This window comes from Lichtheimia ornata, assembly GCF_029851405.1.
Source record: "Lichtheimia ornata isolate CBS 291.66 chromosome Unknown scaffold00003, whole genome shotgun sequence".
In the NCBI taxonomy this organism is placed as follows: domain Eukaryota; kingdom Fungi; phylum Mucoromycota; class Mucoromycetes; order Mucorales; family Lichtheimiaceae; genus Lichtheimia; species Lichtheimia ornata.
In genome coordinates this window covers 263,482-277,963 of record NW_026695323.1, presented here as the reverse complement: position 1 = coordinate 277,963, position 14,482 = coordinate 263,482, and the positions used below count along the sequence as shown (strand labels likewise).

Here is a 14,482-nt window from a genome sequence, read left to right as displayed (position 1 = left end):
GTTGCTTGCTTCCATCAACAATACCACCACCCTCCTTTTGCTCTTGCAATGCAACACATGTATACGCCCATCCATGTGGCACCACATAAAAAGGATATGCGCATACATACTCAACAACAACAACAACATGTGATACATCAAGGATGATGACGATGATCGTGTCTCGAGCTTGATTGTAATAACCAATTGTGTATGGGTTGGAAAAGTGCAAGGTTGACTGTGTCACTCAGCCATGACATAAAAAGGCAACTACGTTAATAGCCATCCAATAAATCTCCTTGTGTGTATCGATATGCCCTTAATCAAAACGAGCAAGTGGCAAACATTCGCAGGGTTGTAGAGAGAGCGAGCGAGAGCGAGAGAAAGACACACACACTGAGAGAGTTTGTGCCACGCTATGGGCTAAAAAAGTCCGTTTCCTCTTTTACGATGGAAGAATGTGCACACAATAATGCTAAAGTTGTACGGCCGACACGGAAGACCAAGAGTGTTGCACCCGAGACAAGGAACCACATCCGAAAGAGCTTAAGTCAAAATATTCGCCATGACAAATACAATGGACCACCACTCTTTAATGTAGTCTTTGATAAACTTGTTCTATATCTCTTAATTCCTGATAGAGTCGATGAATAGGTAACCCCACCTATTATGGTAATCGTCAACAAACTTGGTATCCTTGTCAAACAATGATCCTTTTACTTACCACATTGTAATAATCCCCTTCAATCGATTCAATAAACATGGCAGCAGGTCCTTGAATTCCATATCCGCCAGCCTTGTCAAAGGGTTCACCCGATGCGATGTCTGTATCCAGGCAACGTTAGGATGATGTTTTTTGGTTTCCATAGACACGCACACACACACACTTACATGCTTTCATCAATCCTGGATCAATTTCGGCAAACTTGACCATGGTGCCCTCCACAAAGTGTTGTTCACGATAATGTCCATGCCAACTCTTGTCTGAGAAAATGATATGAACTCCCGTTAAAACCTGGTGCTCTTTGCCGCTGAGAGCGGTGAGCATCATCTCGGCTTGATCGGCATGCTTTGGCTTGTTAAGAATATCACAATGTCTAGGGCTGGCATTGATAACTGTATCTGCTGCGATCACGATATCCGCATCCGGTAGTGAAGGATCATTCTAAGCATGAAGGTGAATACTTGTCATCATCATCATCATCTCTTTTTGCCATCCATACATACCTGGCAACGTTCCCATACTTCTTGAGCCTTCATTTCAGCCGTTTCACTCACATACGATTGAGCAAGTCGATACTCAAAAGGATCAACACAATCATCCGCACGGGTTGGTACGACTTCAAACTTGACTCCCTAAACGTGATAATCGTCAGCCTTCCATTCTCGGTTCAATGACCATGGCGACTTGCCATTTGACTCAAGAGCTCTCGTCTTCGTGGCGATGCTGAAGCCAAGACGATCTTTTTGTTGGAAACATTCGGCAACCAGGACAAGTCAATCATCGTGTACGTGTTTTGAATACAATAAGGGAAAGAGAAAGTGGGCCGAAATTTAGCCTCAGAATCAAGAACCATCAATGCCCAAATTATGCACCCATTTCACACACGAGGTTTTATTCATGTAATAGTAGCTTTGATCACATCGCATGCTAGTGCAGTATAATTAATGGCTTCTCGTTTCCTCCTTTTGTTGGAGATCCCCCAAAAGCCCATTTCATCCAATGTATGCTTGAGCGTTCGTTGATTCCTTTTCCTCTCATCAATTTGACGATTGGAGCATGCCACCACAATAATCGACTCGATGGATTTCAGCATTTCCGGATCGGATGATGTATATACGGCCTTGTTCATTTTAGGCACAAGCGAGTCGTACCTACATAGTAGCATAAAGAGATTAGCATGTTGTTTGAATAAAATATCATCCTCCTCACATGATTGAAAATGATTTCGGTATAAGTCTTGCTGCTTCGGAAAATGTAGAATACAAGCTGATCCTGGCAACATCGGCTTCCTCCAACGCATTCACTTGATATGCAAGCAATGTCAGGAACAGTACCTGAATCCCTTGATCTTGTCGAATCACATCATCCATATTCACAGCCCCAGGATTCCTTATAGAGACTCCAGCAACATAGCCGAGTACTTGGTAATCTTCATCATTATTGCTGCTCTTTGATGGTTGTTGCTGCTGCTGCTGCTTTTTATCCTTCTCCTTCCCCTCCGCCGCCTGTTCGATTGCATTGGCATGATTTGCCAGCTTCAGCTCAAGTGATAATAGTTCTTCAATGGCAGCATAACTCTCGCTTCGTAGTTCAACGTCGTTCATGCCATGATGCAGCAACAAGGCAACAATAGCAAATGAAAAATACTTTTCAAAGTTGACCCCCGAAAGCTGGTCAAAACGTTTGCCAAGATCATCTGCCCATCCACGTCGTGCGTCCAACAAGAGATTTGCTGTAGTTCTTGTACCTCGAAATAAATGTCGATCGTTCAATGTCCTCACAACTGATATGGCAAGCTCCAATGCATAAGGAAAAAGTGATTCATCACCAAGCTGTATCAATGCAATAGCAATCCAGAAAAGTGGCACAAGATAACGAGAGTGCTTTGGTAAACTCGACACCATATTTCGTAAACACATGACGATTCCCAATACCACCGTCCTTTGGCTGGCACATAAAGCAGAGTCCAAAGCGACCAAAATCTGGTATAAAAGGTCATCATCCACCCCTTCTTGGGCCAAACAACCAATCTCAATAAACGCGCGTGGCTGTATTGCAGGATTGAGTTGGAATGCAACGCTTGTAGCCAAACTAAGCCAACGTGAACGCCATGCATTGGCAATGTCTAATGGATGTTTCCTTTTTCAGCAATGATGTTGCATATACTATATACATGTGTGCTCTTTGTAGTATACCTGCAGTGGGTGCCACGGTCCTTGTGCCGATCATCAAGTTGTTGACTACACGTTCGACTGCAATCAATGGTACGGAGTCCGTGCTATCAGTGGTTGTTTCCAAATTGACAGAGAAGGCGTCACGTTCTTTGGTGAGGCCATAGAGCAAGCGTGTTTTGCGGGCTGCCGTCAATTCTAAGCGATGATGCATGCTTTCGATTGTTTCTGGATACAATGGTTCTGATACACAAAGTGCATGTTTCATATTGACCATCAAGCTGTGCACAGTCTCCCTCTCCAAAGTGGATCCAACGCCAACGATCAAGGCCAAAATGTGGGTGATTTCAGGCACAAAGTTGCGAACAGGCCCTCTGTAATCGAATGTGCCCATGAGGAGAAATCGCACAATGATCATGATATCTCGCCAATGAGGATGGTTGATAAGAGAAGATGTCCAATTGAAGGCTGTCTTGGTCACCAACTTGTTGAGTCGTGTGATTAACTTGTTGCAAATAGTGGTATTGAACATGGCAACAATCACATCCGCCATCACATCCGTATGCGGTACGCCAATCCCACCATGTACTTCAGCATAGCTGATGATTGTATCCAATGCAAGATCGATCAAATAATTGCCTTCCACAACGAGCTCCGAAATCGTTTTCCAAACCTTGTTTTGCAAGAGCCGACGAATCTACATGCATCATCGTTGTAAACACACGTTACCATGATAGTATGGCCACTACTTACATTGTTATCGGATGCATACGTGAGCTCGGTAAACATGCCAAGAATCTCCTTCACTTTGAACAGCACATGATAATCATCGCCTCTATGGCATATCATCGCAAGGTTGTCGAACCAAGGCAAAATGTAGCTGATGCAGAGATAGCGAGCTGATGGCGATTTTTTGAAACCCACAAACCATTCCCGAAAGACATCAATGGTGAGCTGGGGCTCTGTCATGGCAAGCTTGGTGCTCAAAATCTTGATCATGGTATCATCATTTTCAGGGATGCAGACTTCTAACATACAACAACACTCATCAATATGGATGATGCATCACTTTTCTCTTGACTCGATACATACCTTTTGCATCAATGAGCTGATTTGTGATCTCGAATCGAAACGCGTAACCCAACGAGCACAAAAAGTGATAGGCTGCAATACGTAGCTCTGGATCCTTCATCCCCATATTTAAAAGAGCAATGTTGAGAAATATGCCAGGGACGTCATCAGGAAGAATGGGGCGATTCATGTTCATATCCGTGGCCGATTTTTGTTCTTCACTCGAAGGCTGACTACGGCTTTTCATATTCTTGAGTACCTATTTCAATACAAACGTCAATAGCATGTTCTTAAAGATGATGATGATGCACTCACGAATACAAAACGAGATGCCTCAGTGGCCGATGTTGTCGAGCACATGATAGGCGTTGATTTGTTCTTTGTTCGAAAACGAAAATCCGTTTCCGCATCTGCCGTCAGACCCAGGAATATGTCTTCAATATCGGCAATGGCAAAAACGTCCACAAGCACAGAGCTTGCACCTTCAATGATCTTTTGCTTTTTGCTGGTAGCAATCTGTACATAATGCTGGCCGAGCTTGACACTCACAGGGATCCGTTTGCCGGCCGAATTGATACGATACACGGATCGTAAATGAACCAAAGGTGGCTCTTCCAATATTTCTAGGTCATCCATTTTAGTGTCCAAAGAACAACAACAACAAGGCCATGTAGTATACTTATACTTACCACCAAGCTTAGGAAGGCTGAGCTCCGAGGGATAGATGTAAGCATGTAAACTCGAGATACTTGTCACAAAGATGATGTTTTGAACGAATCGCTTGACAGGCGTGATCATCTCCTTTTTCATATAGGCGCAGAGTGCTGAATTAGGGTTGTATCCATAGATGGCAGAGATGTTCTTGTAGATCTCATAAGGTGTCAAAAGGATCAATTGCGTAAACCAGCTACGATCTGCAGACCAATTGCTCTCACTGAATAGCGTATAATCGATCAAGATCTCGAAAGGTTCTATCGACACGCGTTCCAAAATCTATCATAAAACATGAGGAATGCGAAATCATCATCATCATCATCATCATCTTACCTTGAGAAGGTAATATAGTGTTGGCTCATAATCTCTTTCTTGCAATCGTAGCCTGCGTAGAATAAAATACACCACGGGCCTGCCTGCTTTAGAACGTCCACTTGCATAAAATGCTGATCGCTGTATGATATCTTTCATATCACATCCACTGTTGCGTCGCATGAAATCCGAATACTGAATGCTAGCATACTTTAAGGGTCTTCCATGGAGATAGTAGTCTTGGTGCTGGCTGCGAACATCAGGTGGGATGCCGAGATGAGCAAGCAAATCGGTCATGCGATCAAATTTTTGTCTGATTCGATAATCGGCTGCAAGGGTCTCATTACTTGAACGTGCGGTGGTGATGCCTTGGGTGTACCAAGAATTCCAAAGCGCTTGGGCCATAGGGTCAATGCTATCAAGCATCATGTGATGCATCAAGGCGTAATCTTCGTTCTCCATAGGGACTTCATATTCCACCTGCCGGCAGTTGGGTTTCATGGATACATCTCGCATAAAGCAAATGACACGATAGCTGTTGCACGTGACAAAATCATTGAGTGGGATCATGAATGCCTCTTTGACACCGAAAAGTACATTGTTGGCGAGATTTTGAGCGATTTTGCCGGCAAGCAATAGTCCACGATGCAGATTTGGATTCATGTTCACCTTGATCCCAATCGATTCAGGAGATACAATAGCAGGGCAAAAGAAACGAAGGAAGATAAAGGCTCCCACAGCCGTATAACGTGCCTCTGGAAATCGTTCGCTTGTACATTCACTGATATTGTAGCAGATCTCTCGTATCATGCTATATATATAAAAGGCCATCATTAATGTCAAGCATCATGCATGAATAATGGTTACTTACGCAGGAGCTGCATCAGCCGATTCACAAATCGCACTCAACAACTTGTCAGTGAGCTTGGCAACGTTTTCTCGGTTAGCTTCGATATCTTCTTCGGGTTTCAATCGTGATGGATTCAACTCAAATGATGTGCCAGGTGGAAGCTCCTCATTGTTCAATGCTCGAAATACTGGATAAAGAATCTCTTGGATATATTCAGTGCCGCATCGCTTAGCAACACCCGATAAAAAGTGCGTGGCAACCGATGTATGTCGAAAAAGCTGTGCCTCCACATCTATGTGTGCATGATAAAGTGTCAAACAACAATGCTGCTAAATGAATTGCCAAGTCAACTTACCCGTATTTTGGACCTCTTTTGTGATGAGAACTTTGATAAACTCGGTGATCTTTCCTCGAGTGCCAAGACAAGCAAGAAGGCCATTCGCAATGATATCAATTTTTGGTGCAGGACATGAGGTGGACATGAGCATGGCAATAGCAAAATCATCTTGTTCATCCGTAATGATCTACATACATCACCGCCCTTGTTATTATCGTGAAAAGAAAGCCACTCTATTACTACTACTTACATCCAACAGCTCATTGTATCTTTCAACTTCGATGGTATCTGATAATCCCTCAAAGCTAGCTCCTCGTTTCAAAGCCGTTGCAAAGATCTCCAAGAAGGCTGTCCTTACACCATGGATACGGCAATACATCATGGGTAGTGCTTGCTTGAGTCCAACACTGACATTGGCACCGATAAGATTGGCTAATCCAGCAATCGTATGGCCTCGAATAAGGTCTGCAAATTCAGGTGGATGGATAGGTCGCTCTATGCATTTCTTTAGGTGGTGATATGAGCAAAAGGCATCAAAGAGATATAGAGGTATGTTTTATGTACACGTACCTGGACATTGATGGATGAGAAAAGAATAGCAAAGCAAGGGCCACCGAATTCATCAGTATCACAATTGAACGCGTTCTCGATATCGGATCCTGTGCTGATTTTCCAGCTATTCAATGATATGATGCAGTGCAAGAGAAGATGCATAAAGTATTTGAAGTATCTTGAAAACAAGCGAAATCGAAGCTGCTCGGCGCTGTTCCCATCATCATAAGTAAGATCACGCACCAAATGAAAATCTGTTGGCTGAAGTGGGAGCTTTTCCAATAACAATGTCATAGCTCGGATGCATTGGTGTTCAAGCTCTCGATAGATATGGCTTTCGTCTCCTCTTGGTGATGCAGCAGCAGCAGGCGATGTGGCTCGCGTAGCAGTATTGGTATCCGTCATTTTGCCACTTGTACCTCCAGGGCTTAGAACAAGCGTCTCTCCTTTCTATATATTATAAGCGTTAGGGATTGATAATAAATGGCCTTATTTACTTACCATGAGAGCCCCAAAACTGCTGGTCCATTCAATGATAATCTCAAGTAATTTGGTACGTAGCTTGAACTCGCCATGCAATGTGATGAATGGATGCTTTTTACGAGTAATCATGATCACTTCACAAAGCCGAGCAAAGCGTAATCTCATGCGTGGTATGTTGATTCCAGTATGTGTGCTGTTTTGGCCACCAGCTTTGCAAAAGAGGTATGTCGCACATTGATCAATCAAATCACTAAAGTGCATGGATGACAATGCTGAAACGCTTGTTGGCTCATCTTGTACATTTTCGAGAAAGGTGGTGAGGATGATGATGGTGTGCTCGACCGCCAACATGCAATCATTGCCTCTGGATGCTACAGCACAATGCGAAATAGTATGTTCCAAATGGCGTAATAAAGCGGATCGCATGGCGGGCGATAATTCTGTGCTAAGGACATCCTTGCTTCGTTCACGTATAAATGCATCCTGTGATGAGAGTAAACGCACCATTTCACTAAGAAATTGGCTTGCTTGCCCTGCCAATTCATCCACATGCTCCGAATCCGGTTGCATTGAGCACACACCAGCAAGCGATGCAAGGAAACCAGAATAATTATGCCATTCAGTGTATCGACCCACTTGCTGACCCCATCCAGGTGAGAGTGGTTTGCCGCCACATTCGCCTTCTTGCAACATGCTGGTGTTGGGAACAGGTGCAAGCTTCGTACTCGATCCAGAAAGTGAACGGGTATGTGATGAAGTGCTATTGCTGCCACTGCCAGGAGATGGAAGTCCACCAGGACTCGCTGGTGATGCTGATCGTATCATGAATGCATTCAACCGCTTCCACCGTTTCCATACTTCTTTCCACGCTACAAGGTGCCCTGGTGCATCATGCGGCATCATTCGTAAAAGTCTCCAAATGCGTTTCTGGTACATCTTGCGACCCGCCACAATCCCAGCATTATGCAACTTCGACATCTCTTTGTATACGGGGTAGTTTTCCAATAAAAGCGAGGCTGCGTTCTTACTGCCTTCGTACGTCCTCCCATTCTCATTGTAAAATAGATGCTCCACTTCAACGCATAAAAGACCAAAACATTGAAAGGTCTTGTTCAGGACTTCTTGGTCTGGAGAACATAGAAGCACCATGAGCGCCACTTCCAACCCAATTGTAGCTTGTAAATAATCAGACGAATTCCATCCCTTGAGAGCTGATTCCTATATGAGAGCAAAAGAGAATGAATACAATGAGTGTATGATATGGCGTAGTTGTACACACACATACCTGATCCATTGACGTGAGGAAGGTGTTCCTTTCATGATAGATTTCTTGTAAAACAACCAAGATTTGATTGATCTCACGGCTTTGCTCAAGCTGCTTATCCAAAAGTATCTTTGCCACCGTGAGGACGATATGCGATGTCATGTTCCAAAAGTACTCCATATAAGCATCTTCTGGGCCCCAATAGGGAATGTACTTTGCTTTATGGATACGATGAATGCAAAAGCTGGCAGCGCGCACAATTTCCATGTTGCTCTCCTGTAAGCACTGTGTCACAGCAGTAACGATATCCAAGTTTTGTTCTGCTCGATCTCGATCACTTCCCTTTCCATTAAAAAGATAGCGTCATTAACGATAGGCCATATACCTTCTCCTCCTCCTCCTATTATGTACTTACCATAACCATGAGCAAAGGGTCTGCTGAATACAATAATAGCAACTCTGAAACCGTGAACAAACGTTCTGATCTTTTGGCCAACAATCCACGCATTTTTGAACCTGATTCCCCCGATAGAATCGATGACCCAGTACTTTCAGCCCTTTCGAGAGTGGGTGGTGGACGTGCTTCTACCGCTGTACATGCAAGAAACAGCTTTCTCAAAGGGGTGCATACAAGGTTGTAGAAAAAAGGGGATCCAGGTTTCCAAACTTCGTTGGGTGTATCACTTGGGAACTCGGCATAAAAATCGGTAATGAAACGTAATGAACGCACCAAGCTGGACTTGTATATTAAGGGCGCCTCTTCATGCACACACACAGGGAATAGATCATAGATGGTATAGCGGGGATTCAACAAGAAAAGCGTAATGAAGCAATCCACCAAGAGGAAATGCACGTCAATATAGATATTGGCACCTTGACCATCACCGGCTAGACTATAGAAATCAGCCAGGATGGGATTCTCCAAGTTGAACAGCTTTGCTCGTAATTCACTTTTGCCCTTCATGGCAATTTGATGAAGGATCCTTGTTTCACATCGACCATGTAGCATCCCTGCCGCTTTGCAAATGTCAAGTGTGCATACAATGCCAATATCCAAATGCCCATCATCCAATTGTTGATTCCTCTCCTTCAACGTGCAAAGAAACCCTGACTAAGAGAAAGCGTTGAGTGATCATGAAGCCAATATGACGTAAAAGAGGAGAGGTACTTACAATGGCTTTTTGTGTGCGTAGAGATGCCATGGGATTGGAGAGTTGTAATGATTCTGACAACATGTTGGGACATAGTAATATAAGCGCCGTGAGAAAAGGCCATAGCACCAGATTCTTCCTTGATCCACCATATAAATGCATGAATAGCTTGTCAGGATCCCCACGAGGTGGCTGTCGTCGAATGTATAAATTGGCGAATTCCATAGGAAACATGTCCATCCATTCCCAGATTGCATGATAGGCCGTGACGCTCACCATGCGTTGAAAAGCTGGCTTCATTCTCATCATGGTTTGATTCAATGCTGTAATTGTAATTCATGGCTTAGTTTCATCATCACCCAAATCACCATGACAATGTATGTACCTGATAAGATGTTGCTAAGTCGAGATTGATTCAATGCACAATATTCAAGTATCCTCACGTCGCCTAGGTGATGCCATTCATCCGAGGAGCCACTCGTTCGACGAGTAAGCAACTCAAGACCCGCTACAATCTTGTTGAACGTCACTTTCCAATTTGCAGCGCTGACGAGAAAGATGATGTTGTTGTACATGATGTAGGTCTTGACCACAAGAATAGGATCTGTTGTACAATGCTCACTGACAAATGGGCAATTGTAGGTATCAATGAATCGCCAACGAGGTGAAGCATCTTTGTTGCAGATAAGGCGTGAGACACGATGTTGCGATGCTCGGTTGATGGCTGTTGCCATACGAGGATAATGCCGTAAATGGGGCATGATGTTGTTCAAGATGATATTGGTGATAGTGTCAGGGAGTTTCTCCTGCTGTAGAGTCGTCGATGATGATGATCGTTGTTGTTGCCTTGATGGATAGTCATTCACCAAGAATTCCTTTTGAGAACATCGCCACTGCTCAAGACATGCTGATAGCAAACAAAGCAAGAAATAATGCGATTCGGCAATGTCGCTTTGGCGTACTGGTTCACCCGTCTCGAGATTAATGGATCCAGCCTAGATTACTGGTAAGCATGACAACAAGCGAAATGGTGTCCTTCCTATATATACCTTGATCGTAGACACAGCTTCAAATGATGAAATGATCGCTTCGGCTATGACCGTGATCCGTTTGGTTGCAAGTTTCACCAATGCTTCAACTACATACCGAGACACGTTTAGAAAGATAGCATAGCAACACATGATCATAGTAGTAGCCGTTACCACTGTGGGAAGGAGGATGGAAATTAGCATAAAAGCATAGTTGCATTAGCATGCGTTTGCACTTACTTTTGAAGCACACAAGGAGTCAACAGGTCGATTTGATCAGATTTGATGCAAGTGCTTCGCTGGTTGCACGGAAGCTTTTATAGAGTAGAGTGAGCAAAAGAACTAAAGTGAAGGCTGCGTGCACGCACTTACATATGCAAACAGCCGGTTCAGTAAACTGTCAATGATGACCCTTTCTTCCTTTGCAATAGTCATTGATAACGAGTGGTGGAATGGTGTCGATCTTGGAAGCAGAAGACGAATGCAAGAGTCTTTGATCCTCTTCAATCGGTTGACATTTCAATACGACGTTGCTTGGAACGTAGGTGAAAGAGTATGCATAAATGTCGCTGTTTCAAATGAAGCTTTTATTCAATGAGGATGATGTCTCCATCGTGATCCGCTAGTACGAGTGGATGATCTATGACGACGATGATGGGATGGGGATCGAGAACGTCTTTGTCGTTTGGGCGATACATGATGGCGATGTCGAGAGGGTGATCGCCTTCTTGGTGATTGATGGCTTCTTCTTTTACGTTCATCTTCCTTTGTCACTCGCCAAGTATCCGATCTTCGTTGGTCTTGTAAGACAATTGGATCTTCTTCCACATCCCTTCTTTTTCTAAAAGAACGCTATTAGAACCACCCACCCTATTCCACATCAATCATCATCCCTTACGTTGGCCATCGAAATGGTTTATCTCTTCCACCAAATCGCAATTGCCCACTTTCTTTGTTGCCACTGTATCCACCACCCAATCGTCTTGGCACCCATCCTTTCATCATCCGGCTTCTTTCATAATCCACAAGAAGAACATGCTCATCCAATACAGTACGATGTCCCTTTTCATACGCGTCACGTGCTTCATATCGATGCTTGAAGGTGACAAAAGCATATCCTTGGGATGTACCAGTGACTATCAAGATACAATGTCAGCTTTTGATACATCTCCCCCCACGTGAGAGAGAGAACAGGCTCTTACCAATGTTGCATGGAAGATGGAGATGCGTGATGGTACCATATCGCTCAAAGCATGCTCGCAGACTTTCTATTGCATTGGATTAGTCGCTTTTCAATAAAATACGCATGTCATCTGTATCACCTTCGGTTGTAGCATGATTCAGTCTTCCCACAAAGATGGTCTTTTCGGGATCGGTTGTCAATTGGCGGGGAGGTACATCTGCTGGTCGATTAACAAAGGAGTCCGTTTGCATGGCAACAAGAGCTTACAATGAGAGTTGAGTGCTCGTTTCACCGCGTGATCGTGTGGAGTAGTGTCAGTGCCATCGATCGATCCAGCTTGAAGAGGGTCATAGGTCTGTGCGAACCACATTAAACAGGAAAGAGGGCGGTGTTGACAGAAGCCTTCACATCTAAACCCCCGTTTGCAGTGGCTATGAATACCAAGATAGACATCCACTTAAAAGGTGAATCATGAGCACCACGATGACGTATATGAAAGGACTCAAGTAATAACCGTTTTCTTTGTATGGGGGGGGGATGATGACAATGAAGTAGGGCCTGTGTTTGTTTCAGTCAAAATGTTGTCTGATTGTTTGTGGCACGCTGGGCAACAATCTTACTTGCTTGCATGCTTTTTCCTCCTCGACAACTTCCATTCGAGATCCTTGCGATTGTAGCCGACTTTTCTGATCCTCATCAACACTTTGAAGCGATCTATGTCAATCGTACCTGGAATCGAGCATTTGGACGACTCTGCTTTCGCAATGTGACAATCACGACTCGATGGCAAGCACGGCAGTTTTTCGATTGCTTGGCCACGTCGAGTTTGCATGGACGACCCATTGGCCAGTTTATGAAGAGTCTACGGTTTGCCAATGACATTGGTATTGCTCCACGGCATCTTGGGCTGTCAGCTTGTGAATTGGATATGTTACCACGCTATGCAACCAACCTTGAGAGACTCGACTTTAAGCATACGGCATGGCGTCGACTTGCTGTACCTCGCTCATGGCGATTATTCAGAAAGCTGCAAAAGGTCCCTGAGACAACAACATGGTATCGAACGCTCTCGTTGGTATGTACGGTGGGTCATAGTTTACGGCATCTCAAGTTGGGTGATTCTATCCTTCAACAAGCAGGTGAAAAGTGGATGGCATTACTTGCATTTACACCCATGCTCGACACACTTGAATTGTACAGCGTATTCCAACCCGTGGATGATGTTGATGGCGAAGATGATGAGAATGAACCACCTACAACTTATCTCACCTATTCACAATTACGAAGCGTGCTTGGATTACTTCCTCGGCTAAGGCATTTGGAACTACACAACTTGGCATTACTCATGTCAGATCAAGAACGTCAACTTGCTTCGGATCGTGATGGACCGTATCCTCGATTACAACACTTGATCGTTCAGAGTCAGCTTGACACGTGCTACTGGTTGGTGTATTTCACTACACGATTCCCAAACATCGATCGTTTACATTTCGAGTTGACATGGCGTGAAACAGCAGCCGTATCCAATGCCTCGGACGCTGACATTGCATCAGCCGAACAATCCATTTTGACATTTGCATCAGGACGACCTCTACAAGAATTGATATTGATTGATATGACTTTGTGGTGCCGATTTCCATCCTATCATGAATTATTAGATGCTATGCGTGCAGCAGAGAGTCGACCTCGCAAACTCAGCTATCTTCGATTGAACTTGGATGATGATGACAATGATGACAACATTACCGCTGTGGATGAAGATTATTTTTATGCCATGCTACATACGTTACACCCCAACACTACTGAATTGCAAGCATTTGCATGGGAAGGGCTTGAGGATATCCATCATTCGATTCTCATTCCATTACACAATGACTTTTCATGCCTCACCACCCTTCATCTCAAGTGCATGGGACTCTTAAATGGTGATTGCCCTCTGGATTTAGTGCTTGAATGTTGTCCAAACCTTAAACGGCTGACCTTGACCAACGCACGTACCACCCTTCGTTGCCATGGGAACAGCAGCAAATTTTATCCGCTTCAACAACTACGACTTTGTGAGATGGGATTCAGTACGGATGTGATGAATTATGTTGGAGAATACTGCCGAGGCCTACGCGAGTTGCATATACAAATGTGTAACAAGATGTACAAGGAAAGCGAGGGTGGCCGTGTCATGATCGACATGCCGCACCAAACCTTTGACAAGATCATCATTGAAGTTCTTGGTCTCGACCCTGGTTGGACATCTCCCCAAGTCCATTTATACCCCATGGCGTTTTTCTCACTTTCACGATTGGACTGGAATCAACAATGGATGAAGAGGAAGAGGATGCATGATGTGGTGGAGGATCCCATGATTTCTGATTTGACACGATGGTATCACTTGTACGACATTTACAGCATGTTTTCAGTCTCTGGTATTGACACACGACGTGCTCAACGACTCTCGAGTGAGAATGGAAAGGAAATTGCAAGCTACGCCATGACACAAAAGGATTGGAAATGTATCGGTGATCACAATCATGTGCGATGGGTCTTTAAAAAGAAAAAGAATTGGCGCAGAGACCTGTATCTAGGATATACCAACATTCGATGTCGATCAATCAAGTTACTTCATATAGATGGTGTAGACATCCGATTTTAGAGAGAGAAAAAAGAGA

General features: G+C 44.0%; 4 protein-coding genes across 4 annotated transcripts; 1 reads left to right on the top strand and 3 right to left on the bottom strand.

Moving 5' to 3' along the window:
• Window positions 1-571: 571 nt before the first annotated feature.
• Window positions 572-1,484, bottom strand: O0I10_001083 (septum formation protein Maf; the record flags this gene model as incomplete). Its single annotated transcript, XM_058481181.1, has 5 exons — window positions 572-643; window positions 704-804; window positions 871-1,144; window positions 1,207-1,335; window positions 1,392-1,484. 5 exons carry the CDS (start codon window positions 1,482-1,484, stop codon window positions 572-574), a joined length of 669 nt encoding a protein of 222 aa, XP_058347819.1.
• Window positions 1,485-1,598: 114 nt separating this feature from the next.
• On the bottom strand, window positions 1,599-10,862 carry O0I10_001082 (uncharacterized protein; the record flags this gene model as incomplete). The annotated part of the gene is made up of 19 exons (XM_058481180.1): window positions 1,599-1,854; window positions 1,913-2,828; window positions 2,899-3,571; window positions 3,628-3,902; window positions 3,967-4,204; window positions 4,261-4,568; window positions 4,635-4,938; window positions 4,993-5,782; window positions 5,843-6,113; window positions 6,177-6,345; window positions 6,409-6,663; window positions 6,729-7,160; window positions 7,212-8,411; window positions 8,479-8,799; window positions 8,873-9,568; window positions 9,630-9,931; window positions 9,994-10,603; window positions 10,658-10,746; window positions 10,811-10,862. 19 exons carry the CDS (start codon window positions 10,860-10,862, stop codon window positions 1,599-1,601), a joined length of 8,157 nt encoding a protein of 2,718 aa, XP_058347818.1.
• A 365-nt stretch (window positions 10,863-11,227) lies between these two features.
• On the bottom strand, window positions 11,228-12,189 carry O0I10_001081 (uncharacterized protein; the record flags this gene model as incomplete). The annotated part of the gene is made up of 5 exons (XM_058481179.1): window positions 11,228-11,477; window positions 11,535-11,772; window positions 11,839-11,904; window positions 11,959-12,036; window positions 12,087-12,189. The coding sequence occupies 5 exons, from the start codon at window positions 12,187-12,189 to the stop codon at window positions 11,228-11,230; spliced, it is 735 nt and encodes a 244-aa protein (XP_058347817.1).
• A 258-nt stretch (window positions 12,190-12,447) lies between these two features.
• Window positions 12,448-14,466, top strand: O0I10_001080 (uncharacterized protein; the record flags this gene model as incomplete). Its single annotated transcript, XM_058481178.1, has 1 exon — window positions 12,448-14,466. The coding sequence occupies one exon, from the start codon at window positions 12,448-12,450 to the stop codon at window positions 14,464-14,466; it is 2,019 nt and encodes a 672-aa protein (XP_058347816.1).
• Window positions 14,467-14,482: the final 16 nt, after the last annotated feature.